The 23,186-nt window shown below is 40.5% G+C and overlaps 2 protein-coding genes across 5 annotated transcripts in view; both read right to left on the bottom strand.

The window, feature by feature from the left end:
• The window catches only part of st3gal5 (ST3 beta-galactoside alpha-2,3-sialyltransferase 5), a 28,152-nt gene extending 9,920 nt beyond the window's left edge, over positions 1 to 18,232 (bottom strand). The window contains exons 1-2 of the mRNA XM_036551325.1: positions 18,020 to 18,232; positions 15,046 to 15,169 (exon numbers count right to left, since the gene is read on the bottom strand). Coding sequence (XP_036407218.1) covers positions 15,046 to 15,152 — 107 coding nt within the window. The 5' untranslated portion in view covers positions 15,153 to 15,169; positions 18,020 to 18,232. The remainder of the gene's footprint in view (positions 1 to 15,045; positions 15,170 to 18,019) is intronic.
• A 1,871-nt stretch (positions 18,233 to 20,103) lies between these two features.
• polr1a (RNA polymerase I subunit A) overlaps positions 20,104 to 23,186 on the bottom strand; it is a 40,612-nt gene continuing 37,529 nt past the window's right edge. For all 4 annotated transcript variants that reach the window (XM_036550806.1, XM_036550807.1, XM_036550808.1 and 1 more), the window contains 3 exons: positions 23,034 to 23,151; positions 22,111 to 22,275; positions 20,104 to 20,369 (listed from right to left, as the gene is read on the bottom strand). In XM_036550806.1, coding sequence (XP_036406699.1) covers positions 20,269 to 20,369; positions 22,111 to 22,275; positions 23,034 to 23,151 — 384 coding nt within the window. In that variant the 3' untranslated portion in view covers positions 20,104 to 20,268. The remainder of the gene's footprint in view (positions 20,370 to 22,110; positions 22,276 to 23,033; positions 23,152 to 23,186) is intronic.

Here is a 23,186-nt window from a genome sequence, read left to right as displayed (position 1 = left end):
GAGATTGAAACCACAAGCTCCGCTTCCACTAACCCACCCCATCAGCATCTGTGCTGCTCCAGTGCAGTTTACTGCCCTATCAGTCTATAGGGATAACGTTGCATTCCTCTGAGGTCAGCTTATGATCAATGCTTATAACCCAAGAACCCTTGTTGGTTGGCTGTAAGCAATAAAATGAGTTGAAAAGTTCTATTCAGCCAAGTCATGGTAGAGGGGCAGGATGTAATTCTGTGCCCACTCACTCACTTCCTGTTTGAATATAATTTCTGTTGGTCTGCCACAGATACCCTTCTCCCAGCAAGGCAACCTTGTGACCTACTTTCTGCACTGGCTTGATTGCATTTTTTCATGTTCATATTTGTACAAGCAAGTTCTTAGCATATGCAAATGCTAATGTTGCAGTTAGCTATCAAAAGGGTCCCCATCAGGTCTTCCTTTTAAGGAGGGGGGAAAAAATCTTTTTTGAGCAGCTGGCACCTGAACAACATGATGGGGAAATTGAGCACTGCTTCTCAAAGTCATTAAAGAGGTTCTCTGGGAATACAGAAACAATCTAGTGCAGGGCGGTATGACCAAAAATTTGTATCACGGTATTTTTTAAGATTCTCTGATTAAGAGCATGCGCAGCACACGTGTGCGCGCAGCACACGCACGACTCAGAACAAAGGAACACACACGCTATGCCGTGTTCACACACACTAGCGCACGACATTCGCTCCAACCTACATACAATTATAAATACATACAAATGCTTCACTTATTGTACATAAATGTATTGATTCGTGTATGACTACGGTATTTCAATAAATGCATTATTTTTCCAAGGTTGTGTTGTAATGTTACACGTGGAATGAATATTGCCATCCTCTGCTGATTAGAATTCTAAATACCTTCACTTCTGAGTTGAATCAGTGTTATTTGTTTAGTTAGCTAAATAGATAATATTGTGATTTGATTGAGACTAACTCTTGATGTGGTAATTTCGATTATGATTATTAATTTAATTATTAATTGAAGTTCCAAATTAATAGTTAAGTATATTTTATGAGACTGATATACGAAACAGTTACGAACGGTTATTTTAACCACTATGGTAGACACCATATTCTGTATGGCGCCTCCAAGTGTTTAATTTAATTATCACCAACATAATTGGTACCTCATGAAAGGATATTCCTTACACTTAACTGGTACCCCCCTCTAATCGTAAGCATTGTCCCTACATAATTGGCATTGCCTGTGTGAGACCAACTTCCCCCTACATTGCTTCCTTTTCAAAACAAAATATTTTAAGATAGGTCTATGAACTGCAGACAAAGCTCGTCTCTTGGGCATAAGTTCTTCTAGCGCATCTCCGGTCTCTCTTCATCCTCCATCTTTGTTTTATGTGCTTTAATCTACCATAGCGACGGAGCCCCTCCCAGCTGTTAACAGACCGTTATGCTACCTGGCTACCTAGCGAGCTGTACCCAGTATGTCGTTCAGCGGTGTAATTTTGTAAACATAAAATTATTAGTGTTACACAGTGGCAGCTGGTGAGCTGGCAACAGGGGAAGCGGAAACACTAACTTTAAATCTATCATTACTTTCAAACTGTTCCCCTTTATCCTCCTTGATTAACAATAAAACAAATAATTCACAGAATAATCGACACCAATCGCATAATTAGAATAAATGATTATGCTCGCGAAACACCGCAGATTGTGTTATTTTGTGTGCTATTGCGAAAGCTACAGCATGAGATTGTTTAATTAACAAGGATGGCAATTTGAATAATTAAGTGGCAAGTAGGCGTAATCCCAAAGCTTTCTCTTAAATGTTTCACATTATAGCTTTCTTGTGTTACAAAATAAAACTTAAATCGATTTAAGCTACTGAGAATAAACTTTTAGATTAGGTTGAGTGCAATGAACAATAACGTTTAGAACACAGACCTCACAAAAGCTGTGATATGTCATGAGCATTTAACAATTTAAATTGCTAAATGCCATCCTTATTAATGAAACCATCTCACGTTGTAGCTTTCGCAAGCACACAAACTACAAACAATCTGCGTTTTAACCGAACGCAAAGTGAAATTTATGAGCAACAAACACATGAAAAGTCCACTGCAGGAGGCGAATGGGCGGAGTTAATCGTGGTGAAACTGCAAGCGACGCGAAACAGACGAAACGAGCATTCGCATCCGATCGCTTCAGTTAAAAAATGTTCAAGTCGAGCGAAAATTTCGCCTGGCGAAAGCCAATCACCTTCAAGTAGGGCTAGAAGCCATGCCCCCCACTCTTCAGCAACTTGCTAGCAGCATTGGCAATCAAAAATGCTTGTTATGACGTGGCACGAAATTTGCTTGTTCATTTTTCAGGCAAGCGATCAAACCTGCGCGAGGAAAGCGAAGCGAAATTTCGCGTTCGGTTAAAACGCAGCTTTAGTTGTTTCAGCTACGCTACAGTATGGCGGTATATGAAAAACACATACCGTACGGGAAATTAAAACCGGTATACTGGATGAACCGGTATACCGCCCAGCACTAAAACAATCTTATTAGGAATGTGCTATTCTGCTAGCAAGCCAGGTTCTTTTAGCCAGGGCTACTGCCCAGCCTTAACAGATGCAAAGGAAAACCTTTTTTTCTCCAGCTCATCTCAGGTAGAAGCCTCCCCACAGCTCAGCTGGGTTAGTGGAAAGAGACAGAGAGTGAGAATCATCTCTGCCCTGGTCAGAGGAAGGCAATGGCAGATGCTGCCTCCACCTGACTCTGGATAATACTTGCTTTTATGAGCTGTTGGTAACAAACCTTACCTCCAATTACTCACCACTAAACACTGACAGTGCGACTTCTGTTCATTCTGGTCCATTCTGACAACACTTATTTTATGTTGCACTTTTACGTATCTCATACATCATCAGCCTGACATTCATATTTTTGTCATTTAGCAAACACTCATTAAGAGGAACTTACAATGCACTCCTTCAATAATACTCATATCATGTAAACACTCCCAATTTACAGTGCTAATGTTCATTCTTTTCATAGTTTACAAAAGGGGAGACAGACCGGTGTGAGAAGGGAAGTTTGCCTGTGATGTAGATGCATTTATCATGCACAGGGCTAGGAAAGTGGGTACAGGTACACTGAAGTATCTGAATAAATTTAGATAAAATGTAGTCTAACAAATGGTAGAAGCTGTGATATACTCAGATACAGCATCTATAACAATTAAGCCGTTTTCACAGATGAACTCCGGACAAATGTCTGGAGAATCGGGTCCGGAAATTGGCCGGAATTCCCCTTTCACACATGTAGCACACAACAGGAGATTGTCTGTGACTGATGCGTTCTCACATATTGGAAATATTCTGGTTGGTTTAGGCGAGGGGCCGCGCCTGAGTAGAGTGTGCAGGAGACAGGACATGATGCAAAAAGTATGCTGCAGAAATCGCACTGGCTGTATTCGAAACCGCCTACACTGCATACTGTGTACTACACAAGTATATACTGTATACTGCACGCTATTTTTCAGTGTAGTACCCAGTATAGTACCATTAATGATTACATTTGTAGTATGTTACATTGTCGCGTGAAATCATTGCGAGTTTAGAAATGTCCAGATTTAGATTTCCTCGTGGTATTTTCCAATTAGATGCCACTTACATTCTCATGGCTGAAAAGTATTGACGAGTTCACAAAAAGTATTCTAAAGTTCAAGTATTTTCAGGTTTTTTCATTTCAATGTCTTACCTTTTGGTCGTACGGGCACATAATGTGGCACGGAGGAGGAGGAGGCGAACATAGCTATTGTACTTTTGGGTAGCCTATAAAAAAAAATCACACAGATATCCAAATGGTGCTACCGGTACACATAATTTATTATTAATTATCAGGGGTGCAGTGGATCACAAAACTCACGGTTCGGATTGTATCATGGTTTCTGAGTCACGGATCAAATCATTTTTCGGATCAGCGGAAAAAAAGGAGACAAATATAACTTTGCTTTCCATTAATTACTTAAAGGACACTTAAAGCAAGGAAGTTTTGCCCATGGTCTTAAATGAATACAACATTCAAGATGTCCAATAAAATCTTAATTTTATTTAATTTTAAATAAAGGCAGACGAGAGCCTCCTATTGGGGGGGGGGGGGGTTCCATTACACCACTAGTAAACTAGTAATTATACATTTATTATAACAATTTATTATAACAGGAAGGTAATTTCTTGTTGTTTGCTATGTAATGTTAGGTCAGTTCATCTCACTAGACCTATCACTATTAGCTGCAGCTTAGCTAGCTACTAACCAGATAATAAACTACTAACCAACATTATTAATCATCGCAAGAGACAAGTTTGACAGTGTTCAGTCCTGCAAGAGGAAAGAAGACTGTTACTATTATGTACAGGATTGCTACAGCCATATGTTTGGATTGTTGGTTTGTTGTTTGGATTTGTTAAAACTTTAGCGAACACAAGCGTTGTTTCAGGTGCACACGAAACAGGCGATCGGGTTTGCTAATTTGACAGACAGCAATTATAATTGTCACTTTGGAACAAATGTGATAAATGCAATTAAGTTTGAAATGACTCACCTGTGGGTTAGAGCTGCTACCGGGAACGGGCAAAAGGAGTGTGTACACGGAGCAGGGGAATTATATAGTCTTATGGGTAGCGTAGTTACCATGTTAAAACGTGGAAGGGGGAGAATGTGCTGCCAATGTAAATTTTATGCAGCAGTCTGTTTAATTGGAACAAAACATGTGGGTTTGTCAATGGAATGTGTGTACTTCATTGTGGGATGAATTGTTGTTATAACTTTGTCATTTTATTTCTGTAAATTGATTTTAATATTTTGACCCAGGTAATGGGTTAGTCCAGGGTGGGGCTCAGGCTATTTAAGCACCCAAGTTCTGTCATTTGGAAGGCTGTAGGAGAGTATAAACTCTGTGAGCCTATGAAGGAAGGAGGCACCTGGGAATAATTGCCCGGTGTTTGTTTATTTTTGTAAATAGTTTAGCTTTTGTTTATTGTATAACACAATTAAACGTCTTGTCTTCGTTCACCTCAATCTCTGTTGTTGTCGTCACCTGTTTGCCGCTTGCCGTCCCGTCACAGGGTGGGACAAAATATTGATACGGGAATATATTGTATTACTTCCTCTTGTGATACGTTATCGATACACTGATGCCAAATATCAATATTTTTATTAAAACATGCAGGCGCTCAAAATGGATTCCCACACCAACTTGACTTACCAGAGTCACTACTTCATGACTCCTCGTGGTGGCACTTATCAAATGAATGAGGGTAAACTTGCGGTGAAGAAATGCGCACAACTTCTCTTTCTCAGTCCTCCCTGGAAATGAGACCTGTCCAACTCAATTTCAGTAAGAAACGCTGACTAAACGGTTTGGATGGCAGAGACTTGTTTTAGTACAGTAGCTAGCTTCAGTTGAGTAGTTAGCCAACTTGGGCAGCTCCTACTTACAAAATTGTCTAAATTGAAAGGTACTTTACAATTATATCGCTAGTATTCTGCGTGATTAGGCATTTAAACAAAAGCTTATCTACCTAACATTATCCAAAAAACAAAGTGGTTAAAGCACCAGTCTCAGCTTGAATACGTTGTTGGTTCCTGTTAGCAATTACTTAACGAACGTTACCTAGTCTTTTCCCTGACCACCCTGAACGTACCTCCAAACTTACACCCCGGTGGTACTAGCTAGCTAACGGCTAGCTCGCGAATTTACACTGTTATGTTGCATAATTCTTAAACTTGGAGATGTTCATTTTAATAACTTGTTTTATGGTTAATTTGATGACTTTAGCTCAGGGACATGGCTTTTTGCTGGCATGGATCATAGAGTCTCTGGTGGACTAAGTGGTCATTGCTGTCACTTTATCATGGCATCAACTGTGCTATGATCTGGTGTCAACTGCTTTGGGGTCGCCCTCATGATTATACGGGTCCCTTGCCTCCTGCCCCCTAGGTATTCTGCCATACTGTTAGTCTGCTGGGGTTTTTTCCTTGTTGTGCACTGGCATCTTTTTCCCTGCACCTCCTCTCCTGCCTCTCTACTGTACATTGCTGCCACTCTTATCCACCAACCTATGTTTTTCAATTCTGTTTTCTCCACCCGGCTCCAGGCTCTTGCCTGGAGCTGTAACTCAAGCGCCACTTCAGGACCCCCAGCTCAGCTTCCTTGCCTTCATTTCTGTGGAACCCTCCATGTACCAAGAACTGGACCCTTGAGGACTACGTGCCATGCATATTCTGCTGTATAACTTAAGATTTACAAGACTCATTATGTCTTATGGACCTTACTACCTACATATTTCACCATTCTGAAGTACTGCTAAGAACTTCTTAGGAAATTCTTTACTACTCTATTTGTCCACCCAGTGCCAGCCAGAAGCAGACGGGCTCCCCCTCTGACCTGGGTTCTGCTCAAGGTTTCTTCCTATTAGTCAGGGAGTTTTTCCTTGCCACTGTCGCCTTTGGCTTGCTCTGAGGGGGCATCAGGCCTGGAATACCGATGTAAAGCTGCTTTGTGACAACTGTGCTGTAAAAAGCGCTATATAAACTGAATTGAATTGAATGACCTACTTAGTTATTATTGGACAACTGACCGCCATAAAGATGTAACAACTGTAGTATCAACTAGCCAGCCAGCTAGTTGGCTAACTATAATGTCATGGGTTGATGAAAACAGGGCATTGACTTAACTGAGATAACTTAGCTAACATTTCTTAGCTGGCAAAGTAGCAACGTTATGCATAAAGAAGAAAAAAAATATATCTTCACCTATGGCTGTCAAGTCGGCCAACTGGTCCCTCATCACACTTTTTTCTACCAAAGCTGGTTTAAAAAAAAAAAACATCAGCTAGCGTGCTAGCTAACATTAACTCCCTCTTATGATGTAATCCAATGTCTTGGTACCATTTCCCAGAATGAAGTTGAAAATGTATCCACACACATCGGTAGTTGTATACGGTGATTGTCACGTTGAATTTTCTCTATATAAGGATGAGCAGCAACGCTTGGGGCTTTCCGTGGTTTGTGTCTTCACTTATGGTTAGCCAACCTCCAAACTCCTCAAAACTAATTTGAACTGCGGCTTGGCCTCGGAAATGCCTCTTCATGCTCATGATCGTCCACACACACCATCACCACATCAGTGGAGACCGAAGAGTGTATTCAGTAAAAAGAGTTTCGTACTGATGGTGTGGTGTTGTGTAGCACTCAGACAAAAACTAGACTAACGATGTAACCATTACAAGCCAATGCAGGCAATTCATGACACATAGGAGCTTGTCATCAACATGTCCCTACAAGAAATAACGGAGCCAGCTGATAATGGGAAATACATGATCTAGCTTGTCACCTAGCCTAACCACTGTATTTCAATACACATGGAGGCCAAACAGAAAACTTCTAATATAAAATATAGGATGAACTCATGACTTTAATGGAATGACTAATTTCCAGAGTTTCATTTCCAAAGTTTAGATAATTGTCAAATTCTGTGAAACTGACACCACAATGCAGTGAATACATACATAATTCCTGCTTTTTGCCTTTTTAGGGGTATTTTTTCCTTCTTCAGTGACGCAGATATTATGATGTATCGTATCGTACCTGGATCTTGCAATGTATCGAGTATCGCTGCATCATGATACTACCGCTATCGTGGGCAACGTATCGTGATAGTATTGTATCGCGAGTTACTCTGCGATTCCCTCCCCTACTACTCTAGCAAGACGCATGCATAATCCTTGATTGATATTGCTATCTCCACAGGCCTTAACTGCTTGTGCTGCAGAGATGAGTAATTTAGGATAACCATTTTTATGTGGGATGTGAGCCTCAGTCAATAGATTGGAGACCTTACATATAAGACAAGATAAGAATCCTCCTAAACATATGAAGCTCATAGGAAAGGAAACCAGAAAATATTTGGGTGATACCTTTACCTTTGTTAGAGGTGGCTTTCGAGACCTTAAACAAAAAGAAAACGAAAGAGGAATTTAGTGCTTTATGGGTTGCAGTTGTGTATTAAAGCATTTTCAAATCCAGCCTCTCAGACGGAGCGACGCTGTCCCTACAAAGAGGCACTTTCAACAGAGATTATGGAACAAACTGAAAGCATGGTGTGCCCTGTGGCAACCTGAGGGGTGCAAGGTGGAGAGAAAGAGCCTTCAGCTGGAGACGCATTAGTGGGAGAGAGGTCTTAAGACTGCCAGGCTGTACTCACGCACACACACCACAGCTACTAGCAACCAGTCTGAGCGCAAAAAGCTCATAAAAAGTGTCAAACAGGAACTGAGCTGGAAGGATACACCTACCTCTGCCCTCCAAACAGTCTGCTGCAGGATCTGAGAGCAAAGTGGAAACTGCTGTTTACAGCGTGCACCTACTAAATCCGTCTCTGCAAAATAATACCAAAGTACCAAAAAAGAATCGAGAAGTTCCCACACTTTGCAAATGTAGCAGCGCTTCCTCTTTTCCCATGCAAAGGCTAAAGCCAGAGTCCTCTGTGCTTCCTGCAAGGTCCTGAAAATAGCGGCATGCTTTGCTAACATTTCTTCCCAGTCAGACAGGTTCTGACTGAGGGTGTCCAACAACAGCCAGTCCAGGGGAGGTGAGGCCTCCTCTGGGGCTGTGATGGGGCCAAACAGGGATGAATGCAATCACCCTACAACAGAATACTGGCTGTTGGGAATGAAGGCCCAGAACAAGTGCTTTAGATACAGGGGCTTCCGGTTCTATCTTGCATGCCACCTCCCCCTCTACACACCCTTTCTAGCACTTAATCGACTCAACTATCCCCACTTTCTGGAAATTAAGTGACCATAATGCCAGCACAACCCTACTCTCTACCTTTAAGGATGCAAGTGCATGCAAACCAAAGCGCGTGGCATTTGTTGGAAGAACACTCAATCCTTGGGTCTGATGTGTTAAGTAACAGATTTTTCCCTAAACGTGCTGTCACTGTGCATGGCACAAACAAAGATCTAGTAATGCCAGATGTGCACATTGCGCATAGAGCAAAACCACCAGGACTGATGCCAGATGCGCATGCTGTGCAGAGAGAAACCACCAGGATGGCAGAAATATCCATACAGCCCACATCCACTCTCACAAGCACTGCTACACTAGCACTTGCAGAGTTTGCTAAGCATAAGCATGACTCTGGCAAGTGTGGTGGCTGGATGAATGCAAATTCATCAGGCCACTATCAGAAATGGTGCAGCATTCTCATGGAGAGCAGTGACACCATCTTCAAAACTGGATCTTTATTACAGTAGGGTTTGCATCAGAGGTGTGTTTTCTATGGCTAAGTGTCCTATCTGGATACTATGGAAACCTATCACAACATGGATGGAAGCTATCCACAGTGTGGAAGCTGCAGACATACACAGATAGTGCTTATTAGAGCCCAACCGATAAATCGGTGTGCCGATATTATCAGCTGATATGAGCGAATGGCAGATAAATCGGTATCGGCGTTTATAATGGCCGATAAATGACAATCAAAAAAGAAACGGAGAGACAGAAGATGGATCCTTCAACCATGTTATGAGTGTTGTCGTTGCATAGTTAGTGGCAACTCCACTGTTGGCAACGCACGTGTTTGGAACGCCACAAATGACTACAATCTGCTGATCCAAGCAGAGTAGCTCACGACGGAGATCATCTGTGTTCATGGTAAGTTGATAATTGTCCCGTGAAATACATTACTTAAATAAGAATAAATATCCCCCATCACTTCTCCTCTTAGCCTAAACAAGCCTGACAACATTCATGTCAGCCATGCCTGGTTTTGCTGCAGTAACATGAAAGCCAGTACCGTCAGTCAAACATCAAAATTATGTTTAACATTACGCTAGTTGAGTGGTGTAGGCTAAGCTGTTGACAAACTTGATTGTAGGTTTATTTATGAAACAGTGTGGCAGTTCTAGCGAGTAAACAAACAACGGTCCTATCATTTCTCTGTCGTCACTTTTAAAAATTTTCTGGCAACATCGCTTACAGCAGCTTATAATGCTGTCCATTGCTAGATTAGGTTACCCACAAAACTCGCTAATGCTATGTTTATCAGTGGAAGACTGCTAACGTTAATGAGTGGTTAAATTATATCATTTCAGTTATTCTGCCTAAATGAAGCAATGCTAAATATATCTGCGACTCGCATGTCTGTAGTTACAGTCGGTGCATTGGAAATGATTAACCCTTTTGCACGTATGGTCACACCGATGTGATTAGCCGTTTAGCGCGTATGCTAAAACTGGTGCGATTAGAACACTAGAATTGGAGAATTCTAGCCAATTTTAGCTTTGAGGAAACGGCGATTTAACATTAAAAAATATAGCAAATGCTAATTGAACACTATGAGAAGCTTAACACTAATGAAAACATAAACCATGTAACGTAAGACGTGCACTACATAGCATAAAAAATAAGTTACATGCGAAAGGGTTAAACCAGAGAGGACACATAAATAAACGTGAACTGAACAAGTATCTAACATGGCTTGGTAGCCAAACAAAGTTATCTAGCTTCTCTTTCAAACGTGTAGTGTGAAATCTCAAAGTCGCAAGTCCTTGTTGCAGACAGTCATGTGGTATTAGATGCATTCAACAGCAGTGTTTACTCTAGGTCAACTGTAGAAGTTTACTGCATAGTTTAAGATGGCATGATACTTTTTTTTTACTTTTTTGTATTTTTATACATTTGACTCTTATCAAAACTAATATTTTGTTCACAGTACTATTTATGACAAAGTTTAATTTTAAACTGCATTGTCATTATGTCAGTTATCTTGATGAGGACTTAAATAACTACACAACAAATGTTAGAGAAAATCTTTATGTTAAGTGTTTCTGATAGAAAAGAAAAGAAAAAAGAATATCAGTCGATATATAATTATTGGATTTTTAAATCATCAAATATCGAAATCGGTATCGGTCTTAAAAATCCTATATCGGTCGGGCTCTAAGTGCTTATGTTGTCACTGCATCTTCATTGCTACAACTACATAATAAAAACAAACTGAAGTCTTCTGACAATCAACCCATTTGAACACACTGAGCTTTTTAAGACAAGTATGGGTAACGGTAACAGTGAAGCCAGGTGCAGAGCATGTGTCTAAACATGGCAACCCACAGTGGTTAGACAACCCTGTGCTGTCACTGCTGGGCCCTGCTTACTTCCTGAGAGGCAGGTCAGAAACCAAAAGGTACAGCTGAACTTTCAAAATGAATTTCCAAGATAAAACACCACCTCGACCCACAGCATGGTGACAACACTCATAGGCAGCTCGGCTGGCGATACGCTCCTGATCACCACACTGTTCCACAAGTACTACTGCTAAAATCTGGAAAAAAATTTAATCTTACAATGAACTTAATTTGTGAGGTCTACATCAGCATATTACTGTGTCTGCTTACAACTGTTTGTTTATGACGACGGTATTAGCATGCAACAGCATTCTACCACAGCCGTCTAATGTGTTAGAAGAACTGTCTGCAATAGTACAAAAATCAGTAATAACCCAGTTAAGGTAATAACAGTAATAATAGTAGATGCTTTTAAATGCTTACATTTCTATTACATTTCTATTATAGCACAGAAGCAATTTTTAGCACAGGTACCATGTCGTTTTGTATCAAGGAGCCAAATGCTGACAGGCAAGTTGCTACAGGCTAGAATTGGAATGTGATAACATTGGTATCGTATCATTCCCCATCTCATCCCAAGCAACAACATGCAATCTGCTTAGTCCTTGTTAGTAACTCATATTGATTACCTAAAAACACTGCCTTCAGTACTTATCAGTTTAGCAGAAATGACCAAACTGTTACCAAATTATCATCAATTATTTAACAACAAACTGGGGTCTGGGGGGACAGGGAGGTTATACAGTGAGATGGGTAGGGATAGACAGACTGCCGGAATAGAACACACCATGGCTAAATATTTTATTAGTAGAGAGGAAACGATGCTTGTAAATCAGTCAGAGCAGCACTGTAATAGAGGTGGTTCTGAGCAGTTGGGGGCGGGGGTGAAGGACAAGAAATCCACACGTGGTACCCTGAAATTCCTCTGTTTAAATGCTAGAAGCATAAAAAATAAAATTTTGGATCTGGAAACTGCTATGAGTAACAGTAATTATGATGTTGTTGGGATTACAGAGACATGTCTTGGTGCAGGGGATGGGGATGAGTACAACGTAGAGGGATACAAGCTGCTAAGAAAAGACAGAATCAATAGAAGAGTAGGAGGCGTAGCTCTCTATGTAAAGGATAATCTTAATATTCAGGAAATACCAGGAATGGAGCCCCTTGGTGTTAGTGAAGACATATGGTTTAAAATATTGGGGGGAAATGAAAAAGGTCTGAATGTTGGAGTATGCTATAGACGACCAGCCTCAGACAGCAGTGTCAACAGTATGCTCTTTGATAACATTAAACTAGCATGTCAGGAGGGTGAGACAATAGTAACGGGGGACTTCAATTACCCTTCAATTAATTGGGAGGCTATGTCAGGTCAAAGTAAATGTGAGGAAGAGTTTTTGGATGTTGTAAATGACCGTTTTTTGATACAGTCTGTTGCTCAACCCACGAGAGAGAACACAATCCTAGATCTGGTTCTGTGTAATAATCCTGATAGAATCAGCAGTATTGAGGTAGGGGAACCACTCGGTACAAGTGACCATAGTTCAATTACATTTGAAATTTTTTGGCAAGTTAAGTCTGCATTCCCCAATGCTAGAGTATTCAACTTTAGACAACCTGACTTTATTAAGATGCGTGATTATACAAGGAATATAAAGTGGGTACCTCTTCTAGGTGGTAAAACTGTCAAAGAAATGTGGTGCATATTTAAAACGATTATTCTGGATGTACAGTGCAAATTCATTCCGCAAGTGAGAAAAGGGAAGCTGAAAAAGAAGCATCTACAGTGGATGAATAAGTCGCTACGGGACAGTTTGAAACAAAAAAGGAAATTATTTAGAAAATACAAGTTGGAGAGCTCAGACAGTAATAAGATTGAATACAGTATATACATACAATATTCGAGCTCAAGTTAAAAAAAATAAGGGAGGCTAAAAGGTGTTTTGAAAGACAGATTGCACTAGATGCAAAGAGCAACTCTAAACGTTTTTTTCAATATTATGGTCAAAAAAGGATAGTCAAGGATGAAATAAGAGGTATAAAAAAATAAGGATGGAGTTTAGGGGTGTGATGATAACCGCATCACCGCAATACTGCGGTCATGAGACGCCTACCGCGGGGTTGGGCTCATTACCGCATCCCTGCAATTTATTTATTTTAGGGCTGTCAATGTTAATGCTCGTTTGAGATTAATCTGGAAATTTTAACGCGTCAATGTTTTGACGCAAATTGATCATATTATCAAGTTTGACCGCAACTTCCTTCCGTAATTCCAGCGTGGATATTTACCTGGCTGAATTACTGAAAGGCGTGGCAAACAGATGTGCTGAACGGCAAATTTCGTTTTAACCCTTTTGCATGTAACTTTGTTATATACAAGTTTCTTATATATTTCTTATATATTTTTTGATTACAAGTACAGCCTGCCTATATTTTGTTGTTGTTGGAGTTCTGAAATACTTATATTTTGATATAATGGCATATTTTGATCAAACAATGACCACTAGTAGAATGATATTTAAAAAAATAAATAAATAAAACTATAGGCCATGTCTGGCCTGTGAATACGTGGTGATTTTTTAAATGTGGCCCCTTCAGTGATTGAGTTTGACACCCCTGAACTGAGGTAATACAGGAAGACCTAAACAGCATCCAAAAGTGGGCAGATACCTGGCAGATGACATTCAATTTAGATAAATGTAAAGTCTTGCATGTGGGGAATAAGAACCTTAGACAAGACTACTTCATGGGTGGAAAAAAACTAGAATGTGCTCAATTTGAAAAAGACTTGGGAGTAATAGTTGACCCAAGCTTAACAGGATCTAGGCAGTGTGCTGTAGCAGTAAAAAAGGCCAACAGGATGCTGGGAAATATAGCCAAAAGTATTGAGTATAAATCTAAACAGGGTATATTGAAATTATACAATGCCTTAGTCAGACCTCACTTGCACCGCACTATAAAAAAAAAAAAAGAAGATATCGAAGTTCTTGAAAAGGTTCAAAGAAGGGCAACTAAATTAGTTCGTGGCATGAAATATAAAAGCTATGAGAAAGACTCAAGTTACTTAACCCATTTAGACTAAGCGAGAGGAGGCTTAGGGGTGAATTGAGGTATTTAAATTTATAAAAGGACTCAATAAGGTTAACTATAATAGGGTGAGTTCAGTCTGTAAAACAAGAGGACACAAATGGAAACTAGTTAAGAGTAAGTTCCGCACCGATATAAGGAAATATTATTGTACACAAAGAGTTATCAATACATGGAATAGGTTGCAAGGTCATGTAGTTGAGGCAGAGACCCTTGCTGTGTTCAAGTCTAGACTTGATGCAGTTTTGGATACTCTTTACGAAATGGCGAGCTTAGTTGGGCCGAATGGCCTGTTCTCGTCATAATAATATGTTCTTATAACTTTTACCACTTTGTGAATGAACTGACCACACACACTCAGCAAACGATGTAGGAATTAAATTAAAATCTAATATAAATTGTCTACACAGGAGGTCCGCCCATTCGATGATCTTTATCTTACTACCTGTCTGCTCTTATGAAAGGAGATTTATGCATGGGCATAAATTATGTTGACGACCACTGACCTAGCCATTTACTGAGGTATTACTGGCCGATGTATTAGAAAGAGATGCCAATATTTCAAGTAACCCCTTACAACTCTGACTTCATTATATTGAAACTGATACTTTGTTCTTTGCTTCTTTGTAATGAGACAGCCACTATGTGCCAAATACAGGTGACGAATCCAAATTTGCTAAGTTACTTAATTTACCCCACACCCCCTTTGTCCTAGTTCAGATACTACAACAAGTATTTCTGAGAGAGAAAGAAGTAGGAGGAGCTTGCAGTCATGTGGGAGGAACTCACCTGAGTGAACCACAGTACATCATTCTTGGTTTCCTCATGCTGTCCCGTGTGGTACAGGGAGCCCTGTCTTGGGCAGCGGCCTCACTGTTCCTCTCCCTGCTCCTCATGTGCCCACCCACTGTCCCTGAGATCACACACACACACCTTAAGTTAGAGCCCTGCCCAATCACGGCAGTGTAACTCTTGATTTTGGCAATGGCGGAACCTTTCAGCGATGCCCAATCAAAGCATTCTCCTTCAGTTGATCAAACTTGCATTAAATTACCTGTTGGGCCATTCCATTTAAATTTTCAATAAAAATTCATTTTCTGAAATGCTACCAGATATTTCCTTGTTGAAATGTGACAAGCTGCTTCTATTATAAGTTAAACACAGTTGAAAACGTTTCGGCATTTTCTGTGCTTACCCAGGGTTTAAGATGCCAAATAAATCATCTTCGTATGACTTAAGCAGCCGCTGAAGTTTTTTAATATGTTCTGCTTGCGTACAGCAGCTTTCCTACATACATCTTGCTTACTTAACACATTATGGGCATAGTGCGATAGCATGCAAAGTCATTCAAGGCATTACAACAAATAAAACAGCACTTATATTGTACATATGCACAAAGTCTTGGAAAATTCTACATATCTTCTAGGAAGCCAATTGCCTTAAAATGGTAGATTTTAGCGATCCCAAACGTAACATTTGCTAGCTATACTGTGTTGATCCTTCACTAGATAACGTCATCTTCCTCGGACGCTTTAATATAACACAGGACTGCAGAGTCATATGCAAGCTATGAATATTGTTACAAACATGTTAGAGGGGATATGCAGGGAGATAATTATCTGCCTCCAACATTTAGCTAAATTACTTTACCGGGGCTTACCATTCGTTATCTAAATTCCATCGCACCTAAAACTGAAAGAACAAGTGGACAGCTCCATCCACGGCCGTGGGAAGTAGGGGTGCTACAGGTGCTGCAGTACCCCCTGTTGGAAAAGGCAGACATCACAGGCACTGCACTCTCTGCCAGATGAACGTCTTAAAACATTTAAAATAATTCTCCTGTTATTTACCTAAGAACTTAATGCTGGAGGAAGTTTTGAGAAATAATTAGTAATACTGAATAATTAATAATTATTAACATAACGCCGAGCATCATGGTCAACGGACGTAGCCTAGTCATCCGGACAAACGCTTAACGTGAAAAGGCTTAACATGGCTTAATGTTCAAAGACAACGATCAATGATCACCAAATTTCTCTCTGGACATCTTTTGTCATAAACACTTCCACCTGTCAAAAAATCAAAACCTAAACCCTATGAGTATGGTCGTTATCTCACCTTAAGCGTTTTCCTCTCCATTCACGTTACGTGACATGTCTTAATGTTCCAAAATAGCGTCCAATGATTACCAAATTTGGGATCCTGTGGGGAAAACTTCAATGAAAACGTCAGTGTTTATATGAAATCCATTGGGTCGTCGTATTGGTTCTTGAATGTCACGATCAGAAACGTATTAGAGAAGTGTAGTCCGGATACGTCGCTGTTTTGGTCCATAATGCTATGTTAAGCTTTTTCCTTATAATGGGGGTCAATGGAGAAGAAACGGCTTAAGGCAGGATAGTGACCCCTTTCGTTGGATTTCAGTTTTGCTTTTTTGATAGGAGGTAGAGTTTAAGACATGTGAGGTGACAGACAAATTTGGTGGTTACTGATCGCTGTTTTGGGACATTAAGCCACGTTAAGCTTTTTCCTTACAATGGGCGTCAATGGAGAGGAAAACGCTCAAGGTGAGATAACGACCATAGGATTTTGGTTTTGATTTTTTGACAGGAGGAAGTGTTTCTGACAAGAGATCTCCGAGAGAAATTTGGTTGATCTTTAATCGCAGTTTTGGAACATTAAGTCACGTTAAGCGTTTTAGAATGTTCCTAGTCATCTAGTTGCTCGTAATGTTGCATCATTCAAGGTACCTACCACAATGACACAGAAACGAATTTCGGATTTCTTTTAAAAACTTTTAAAAAGAGCACAACGGAAGACCAGCGGATCCAGGAAAGCATCCCGACGCCGACCTGTGTTGTTGTGCTGTTAAAATATTATGCGTATGTGAATATGTTCTTGTCCGGTGTGCACGACAGCCTTTTGGATCTGTTTAACTATGTCTTGGCTATTTGTATGTTCTTGTCTGCTGTGTGCAACGGGGTCTGGTCGTTTCAAGACTGGCATGTTTGATTCATATTATAGTAGCGTATATTAGAATGTGACGTTATGATTGGAATTTTCACCAAAAAAAGCTTTCACAAACTCGTTAAATAAAAATTAATTTATGTGTATGAAGTAACCTATAGCCTATTGATCGCGAATGGTAATCCCCCCTCCCCCGCGCCTCCTACTACAGCACCCCCAACTTAAAACCTTTTCCCACGGCCCTGGCTCCATCGAAAGTAATGCGAAGCACCGGCAACCGCTCGGGTTCTGTTTGGAGAAACCAGTCCAAATTGGCCAAGTTTGACGCAAGTAACGTTACCATCCAGCTAACCACGGCGTTTAGATCGCTATGTACGTCATGTGGCAAGCTAGTGATGCATGAACATCGCCCTTTCTATATTCACTATCAGTGTGTCGACCTTAGGTATTGTGAATGTTGTTCGCTAGTTAACTAGCCCGGCGACTGTTAATACTAAAACGCACATGAGTAACGTTAGCTCAACTTTGCTACCGAACCCATCCAGCTAGCTAGGTTACTAGCGAGCTGATCATTCAGTGATCTTATTAGCAAAAAGCTAATTCGCAACGCTGACATTCTTTCTGGTTAGCCAAGTTAACTTAGCAAGCTAACATTAGCTAAAAAAGCTCCACCATCTTCCCAAAAGCTCTCTTAACAAGTTATCTAACTTTAGTTAACCTGGAAGGTAAACTCGCTTCTACAAACTGTTATTTACGTTAATGAGCTGTCGGACAGCTAGTTACCTACGAAACCTACCGTTCTACACACGTTGAAGTCCCACCGTTCCCTTGGAAGACATGTTAGCTGAGTGCCTTTCGTTACTTAAACACAGTAACTGCATTCCAAAAAAACACATTGCCAAAAAAACACATTAAAAATAATTTGGCCCAGTCAAGCTGCTTCTCTCTGAAACCGCTGTCTGCTTAGAAGTGCGCCTGCTCCACGAGCTGCGCGTCATTGTTGATTGGCATAACAATGAGCCAATGAAAAGGTGAACTGCGCATAAAACAACGCTTATTTCAATAACAATATACCAATGAAGAGGCGAGCTGCAACCCTTGTACCCTGTTTTTCATTTAACCTTTTCGTTTCGTTCTGACAACCGCCCTCAGCAAGATTATCAAATAAGTATTTATTTTGATTTTTTTTTCCAAAAGCTTACCAAAATGTACATATCCGCTTAATTAAACAACATGCATCTGTTACATCTCCTGAAAAATCTGAACATTACTTATCTTTGGAAATGAAATCAGGGTGCAAAACAAACTTCTGGTATCATTCCAGCGAATCCATAAAAGATGTTTAAACATTTCCATGTTTACTTACAGACAAAGAAACCCCCAAAACGAAAACGTTCTTTAAATATGGATTAAAGGTTGTTTGCATGTAGCCTACGCGCGCGTCGTAAAAGCATGATATAGCCTAGTTTAGCCTTGTCAGGTGTAATGTCACACGCCGTTTAGAAAATGCGGTTTATTAAAATAGCTCTTTGGACATAGCCTGTATAATGTCACGATACAGCGGCAGAGAGCATACAATAGCACCTCAAACTGAGCTGAACCTACCTGATAATCATCGTCAGATCATCTATTCGGCAGAAAACAGCGTGTTGCACCTCGGCATACTGAAATGTCACATTTATCTGTAAGGCAGTAGAGTGAAATAAATGGAAAGAGCTTGTTGCATTAAAACAGACTCTGGCCCTGTGGCCCACCTCCAAACATACTGTACTTACCACAAAACAACGGTATGCACCAAGCCGTCCGAGCTTATCGGTTTAGCGTTTTAAATTACGTTACAGTAGAAGACTGAACAGGTCAAAGCTGAAACCTCACTCACATATACATAAACACAACCGAAAACACACACTCACAATGATAAATTCATTAGAAAACACTCATAGACAACTAGACAATCACTCACAAACACGCCAAACACAGTGGCGGCGGGTGAGCTAGAAACAGGGGAAGCCCGAACATTACCTTTAAATCTATCATTACTTTCAACCTGTTCCCCTTTATCCTCCTTGATTAACAATAAAACAAATAATTTACAGAATAATTGACATCAATCGCGTGAATAGAGTTAATGATTATGATCGCGAAACAGCGCAGATTGTCTGTCGTTTGTGTGCTTGCGAAAGCCACAACGTGAGATTGTTTAATTAACAAGGATGGCATTTATCGATTTAAATTACGTTAAATGCCCATGACACGTCACAACTTTTGTGAGGTCTGTGTTCTAAACGTTATTGTTCATTGCACTCAACATAATAAAAGTTTATTCTCGGTAATGTAAATCGATTTAACTACATTTAGCTCCGTTTTGTTATTTGAATTTTGTAACACAAGAAAGCTAGTGTGAAACATTGAAGAGAAAACTTTGGGATTACTTGTCACTTAATTATTCAAATTGCCATCCTTGTTAATTAAACAATCTCATGCTGTAGCAATAGCACACAAATTTCAGACAATCTGCGGTGTTTCGCGAGCATAACGATTTACTCTAATTACGTGATTGGTGTTAATTATTCTGTGAATTTTTTTTTTATTGTTAATCAAGGAGGATAAAAGGGAACAGGTTGAAAGTAATGATAGATTAATGTTAATGTTCGGGCTTCCCCTGTTTCCAACTCACCCGCCTCCACTGGCCAAACACACACACACTTGAACATGCAACCAAAGACACTCTCACAAGTACATACCAAGACTACCACAAACATACAAATGAATGCTTCAGCAATAACACACAAAGACACAGAACAAAGATGCAACCGGTCAGACACTGCCAAATCCATTTATTTAAGAATTCCAAAGAGAATAAACATGAAACCAAAGAAATATAGAATACAGCAACAAAGGGATTTGACTTGTGCCCTGTTTATTTTCACATATCCATGCTGGGGCATGAAGGTAAAGGCACTTTGATCTGAGCACAGGGGATGGCGTGCATAGAGGGGTGTGTTTGGCTGGGGGCATGGCTGAATGGTGTTAAATATAGACACACTACTGCAGCGGCTGCTTCAGGTCGAACAGGCCAGTTCCCCCCTTCACCACCTTCCCGACCACCAGGCGTGCAGAGGGAGATGACAGGCTATCATAGGACCCTACAGCAAACATGGAGAGAAACCATCATTTAGCAACAGGACCATGATGCTTAGTCAGGGTGCAAGTCAGTGTTTATTCATTCAATGGAGAGTTAGTTTGATGTGCATTTCAAGGGAGGTCTGCGAACCAGACATACTGTGATAACATAGGTTTCATATGCCATCTCCTCTTAGGGCCAATCCAGCCTACACTGGGACTGATATTAACGTTAACTGACACTAATCAAAATTAACTTAAACAATATTAAGACTGGAACTGCTTAAAACATTCCCCAGTTCCAGCACCATCTGTGTATGAGCATTCACCTGGGATTGGACTGCATTCAGAGACAGCTTGGAAAACATAGAATTATGGGAAATATTAATTGGACTAAACACTCTTATAATTCAGCACAATTAAATACATTCTACAGCTTTAGACAGAGATGAGTCCTGTTTTCAGACCTATTTCCTTGAACTCTGTTAGGCTGATTGAAAGCTGCAGTTAAGGTATTTTCAGTATTTTCCATAATTATGCATCCGCAAGATTCTGGGGCCTAAAAACCCCACTGGTAGTGTAGTTTCTCAGACCAGCCTGGCATTTTATGTGAGTTTTCCCTCTGGGAAGATCAGATGATCGCAGTCGGCTGACCTCTTTACATTCCAATCTGAGCCTGTCCATGAGATATTGTGTTCCTATTAATTGCTACCAAGACTTTGTTTACCTTCAGTTAGACTCAGTGGAGTCTGGCAAGGATCGCAAGACCTATACTGAACCTGGCTTTGACCTCTGTTCAGATACATCTGAATTTGCTCCTTTCAAGTTGGAATTAATGTAGTTATTTACACTTACTAATGTGAGGTGTGTGAAGTCACCTCTATCTTTTTCTTTACTGGTTTACATTAAGAAGGGCATGCACTATTTTTGGGGTATAAAATGTTATCACATTACCATGGTTTTGAGGTACTGAGTTTGCAGATGTCAGTCAGATAATTTACCCCACCTGAGTCACACTAGATGAAAGCATCTACTAAGCAAACAAGTAATATAACACTAAACATAAATACTTGCTAACAGTAAGAGAGATAATCAGTGCTGTTACAGGGACCTTTGAGACAAACATTTCAGCCATTTAGTGGGCACCACAAGACACTAAACTCAGTCATCCTATGAAATGGCCTTAAGCATTTCCATAACGAGTCAGACACATCAACTTTATAAGAATGTGTGTCATTTGGGTATGCTTGAATGTTGCTAGGTCTGGATATGAGATTTGGAAGCACTGCAACATAGACTGAAAGCAAGACATTTTAACAATCAAAAGTTTCTTTCATGTTTTAGAAGCCATACAGGGAAAACAAAGTGATCCTTTTTTCAACGGGGAAAAGCTTCTCCTCTGGTAGGTGGAAATGCCTAATGTTAACACATCTGGGCCAATTGTAGACAAGGGTACTGTATGGAAAACACCAATCACCAAATAGCAGCATAAGTGCCAGCAGTTGCACAGAAGTAACTTTTACCTTTGAAGAAGATCCCGTCTAAAGATCCCATGAGACCCACATGGAAGTTATCAGCTTTTTTCTTTTTGAGTACAAATAAATTGGCTGCCCAGGTATATACATTTTTGAGTAAGGATCATAATCTCTGCATTTAGAAGACACAAATTAGCATGCTGTTTCTGAGGTTAAAAAAAACTGTTAAGAGCACACAGCTGGGGGTGCTGCCTATGGGCAACTCTCTGTACCCGGGGCTTGCTCTTACCCAGCATGGTGGCTTGCTTCAGGAACTTGTAGCTTGTTTCAAATGTCATCTGCTGCAGAGGGGAGGAGTTGGACTGGATGGCAAAGCGATTCAGTGGCTTGTATGTCCCCTCAAAGCACATGTAGTCGGCAACCAGGGACAGATGACGAGGGTCAACCTCAATACCTGTGTGACGGTGAGGGGAGGGCTGTGAGCTATCGGACATGCCTTTGCCCCGCTCCCAAAGCTGAGGCTTCAGTGGTTGCTTACCAAACCAGTTTGGTGCCATATCTCAAAACTCAAGGAGGTAGGAGACTGTACCATTGATTCATTATTAATAATTATAACATTATTGTCATTTCAGAGATGCTCCTTTCCAGAATGACTAGTTCAATTTGTGTACTGTCTACAATTTGTATTTACAGTAGAATTTGGACTATATACTATTTGCATACAAATAAAGTTCTTTTTGTGTCATGGAAATGTGGTATTTAACCTTACTGTACTCCATAAACTTAACATAGTCAGCATAATATATGATGTGATTACTAGTTGAAGTGTGTTAAGTGTGTCTTTTAAGGCCATGTGGGGTGAGCATTGTAGATGAGGGACATGTTAGTAAAGCATTCACAAAGCCATCCATCCATTCATTCCCCCATTCCTCTCAAAGTTGCGACCCAGGCCCAAAACAACAGGAACAGATAGAGCAAGGAGGAACACCCAGATGGGCGGTGCATTCATGTCCAGCTAATCACTGACATGGTAGGGACTGGTCAAAAGACCCTCCAAGACAAAACACTATGGCTGATCCAAATCAGTGTGTCATTAATCACACCAATAGCCACAGTCACTCTCCCCTTACAGATCACATCAGCCCCCTATAGGTCCCTTTTAGGTCACAATGAGCCATTCATGTCCTGGAGCACGTTCAGGAGAATCCTCACCATAAACAGCGAACACGTCTTTGATCTCCTTCTCAATGACCCTCAGTGCCACCTCGATGCCATACGTGTTGGCCATGGCATGGACCTCGTTGGAGTACAGCCGATTAACATCCAGAATCTGTGGGCAAGGCAGGGACAGCCAGATGAGCTTTG

This window comes from Megalops cyprinoides, chromosome 18 (assembly GCF_013368585.1).
Source record: "Megalops cyprinoides isolate fMegCyp1 chromosome 18, fMegCyp1.pri, whole genome shotgun sequence".
NCBI lineage: Eukaryota > Metazoa > Chordata > Actinopteri > Elopiformes > Megalopidae > Megalops > Megalops cyprinoides.
Note: the sequence above shows the minus strand (reverse complement) of the source record. Positions and strands in the feature narration are given on the sequence as shown.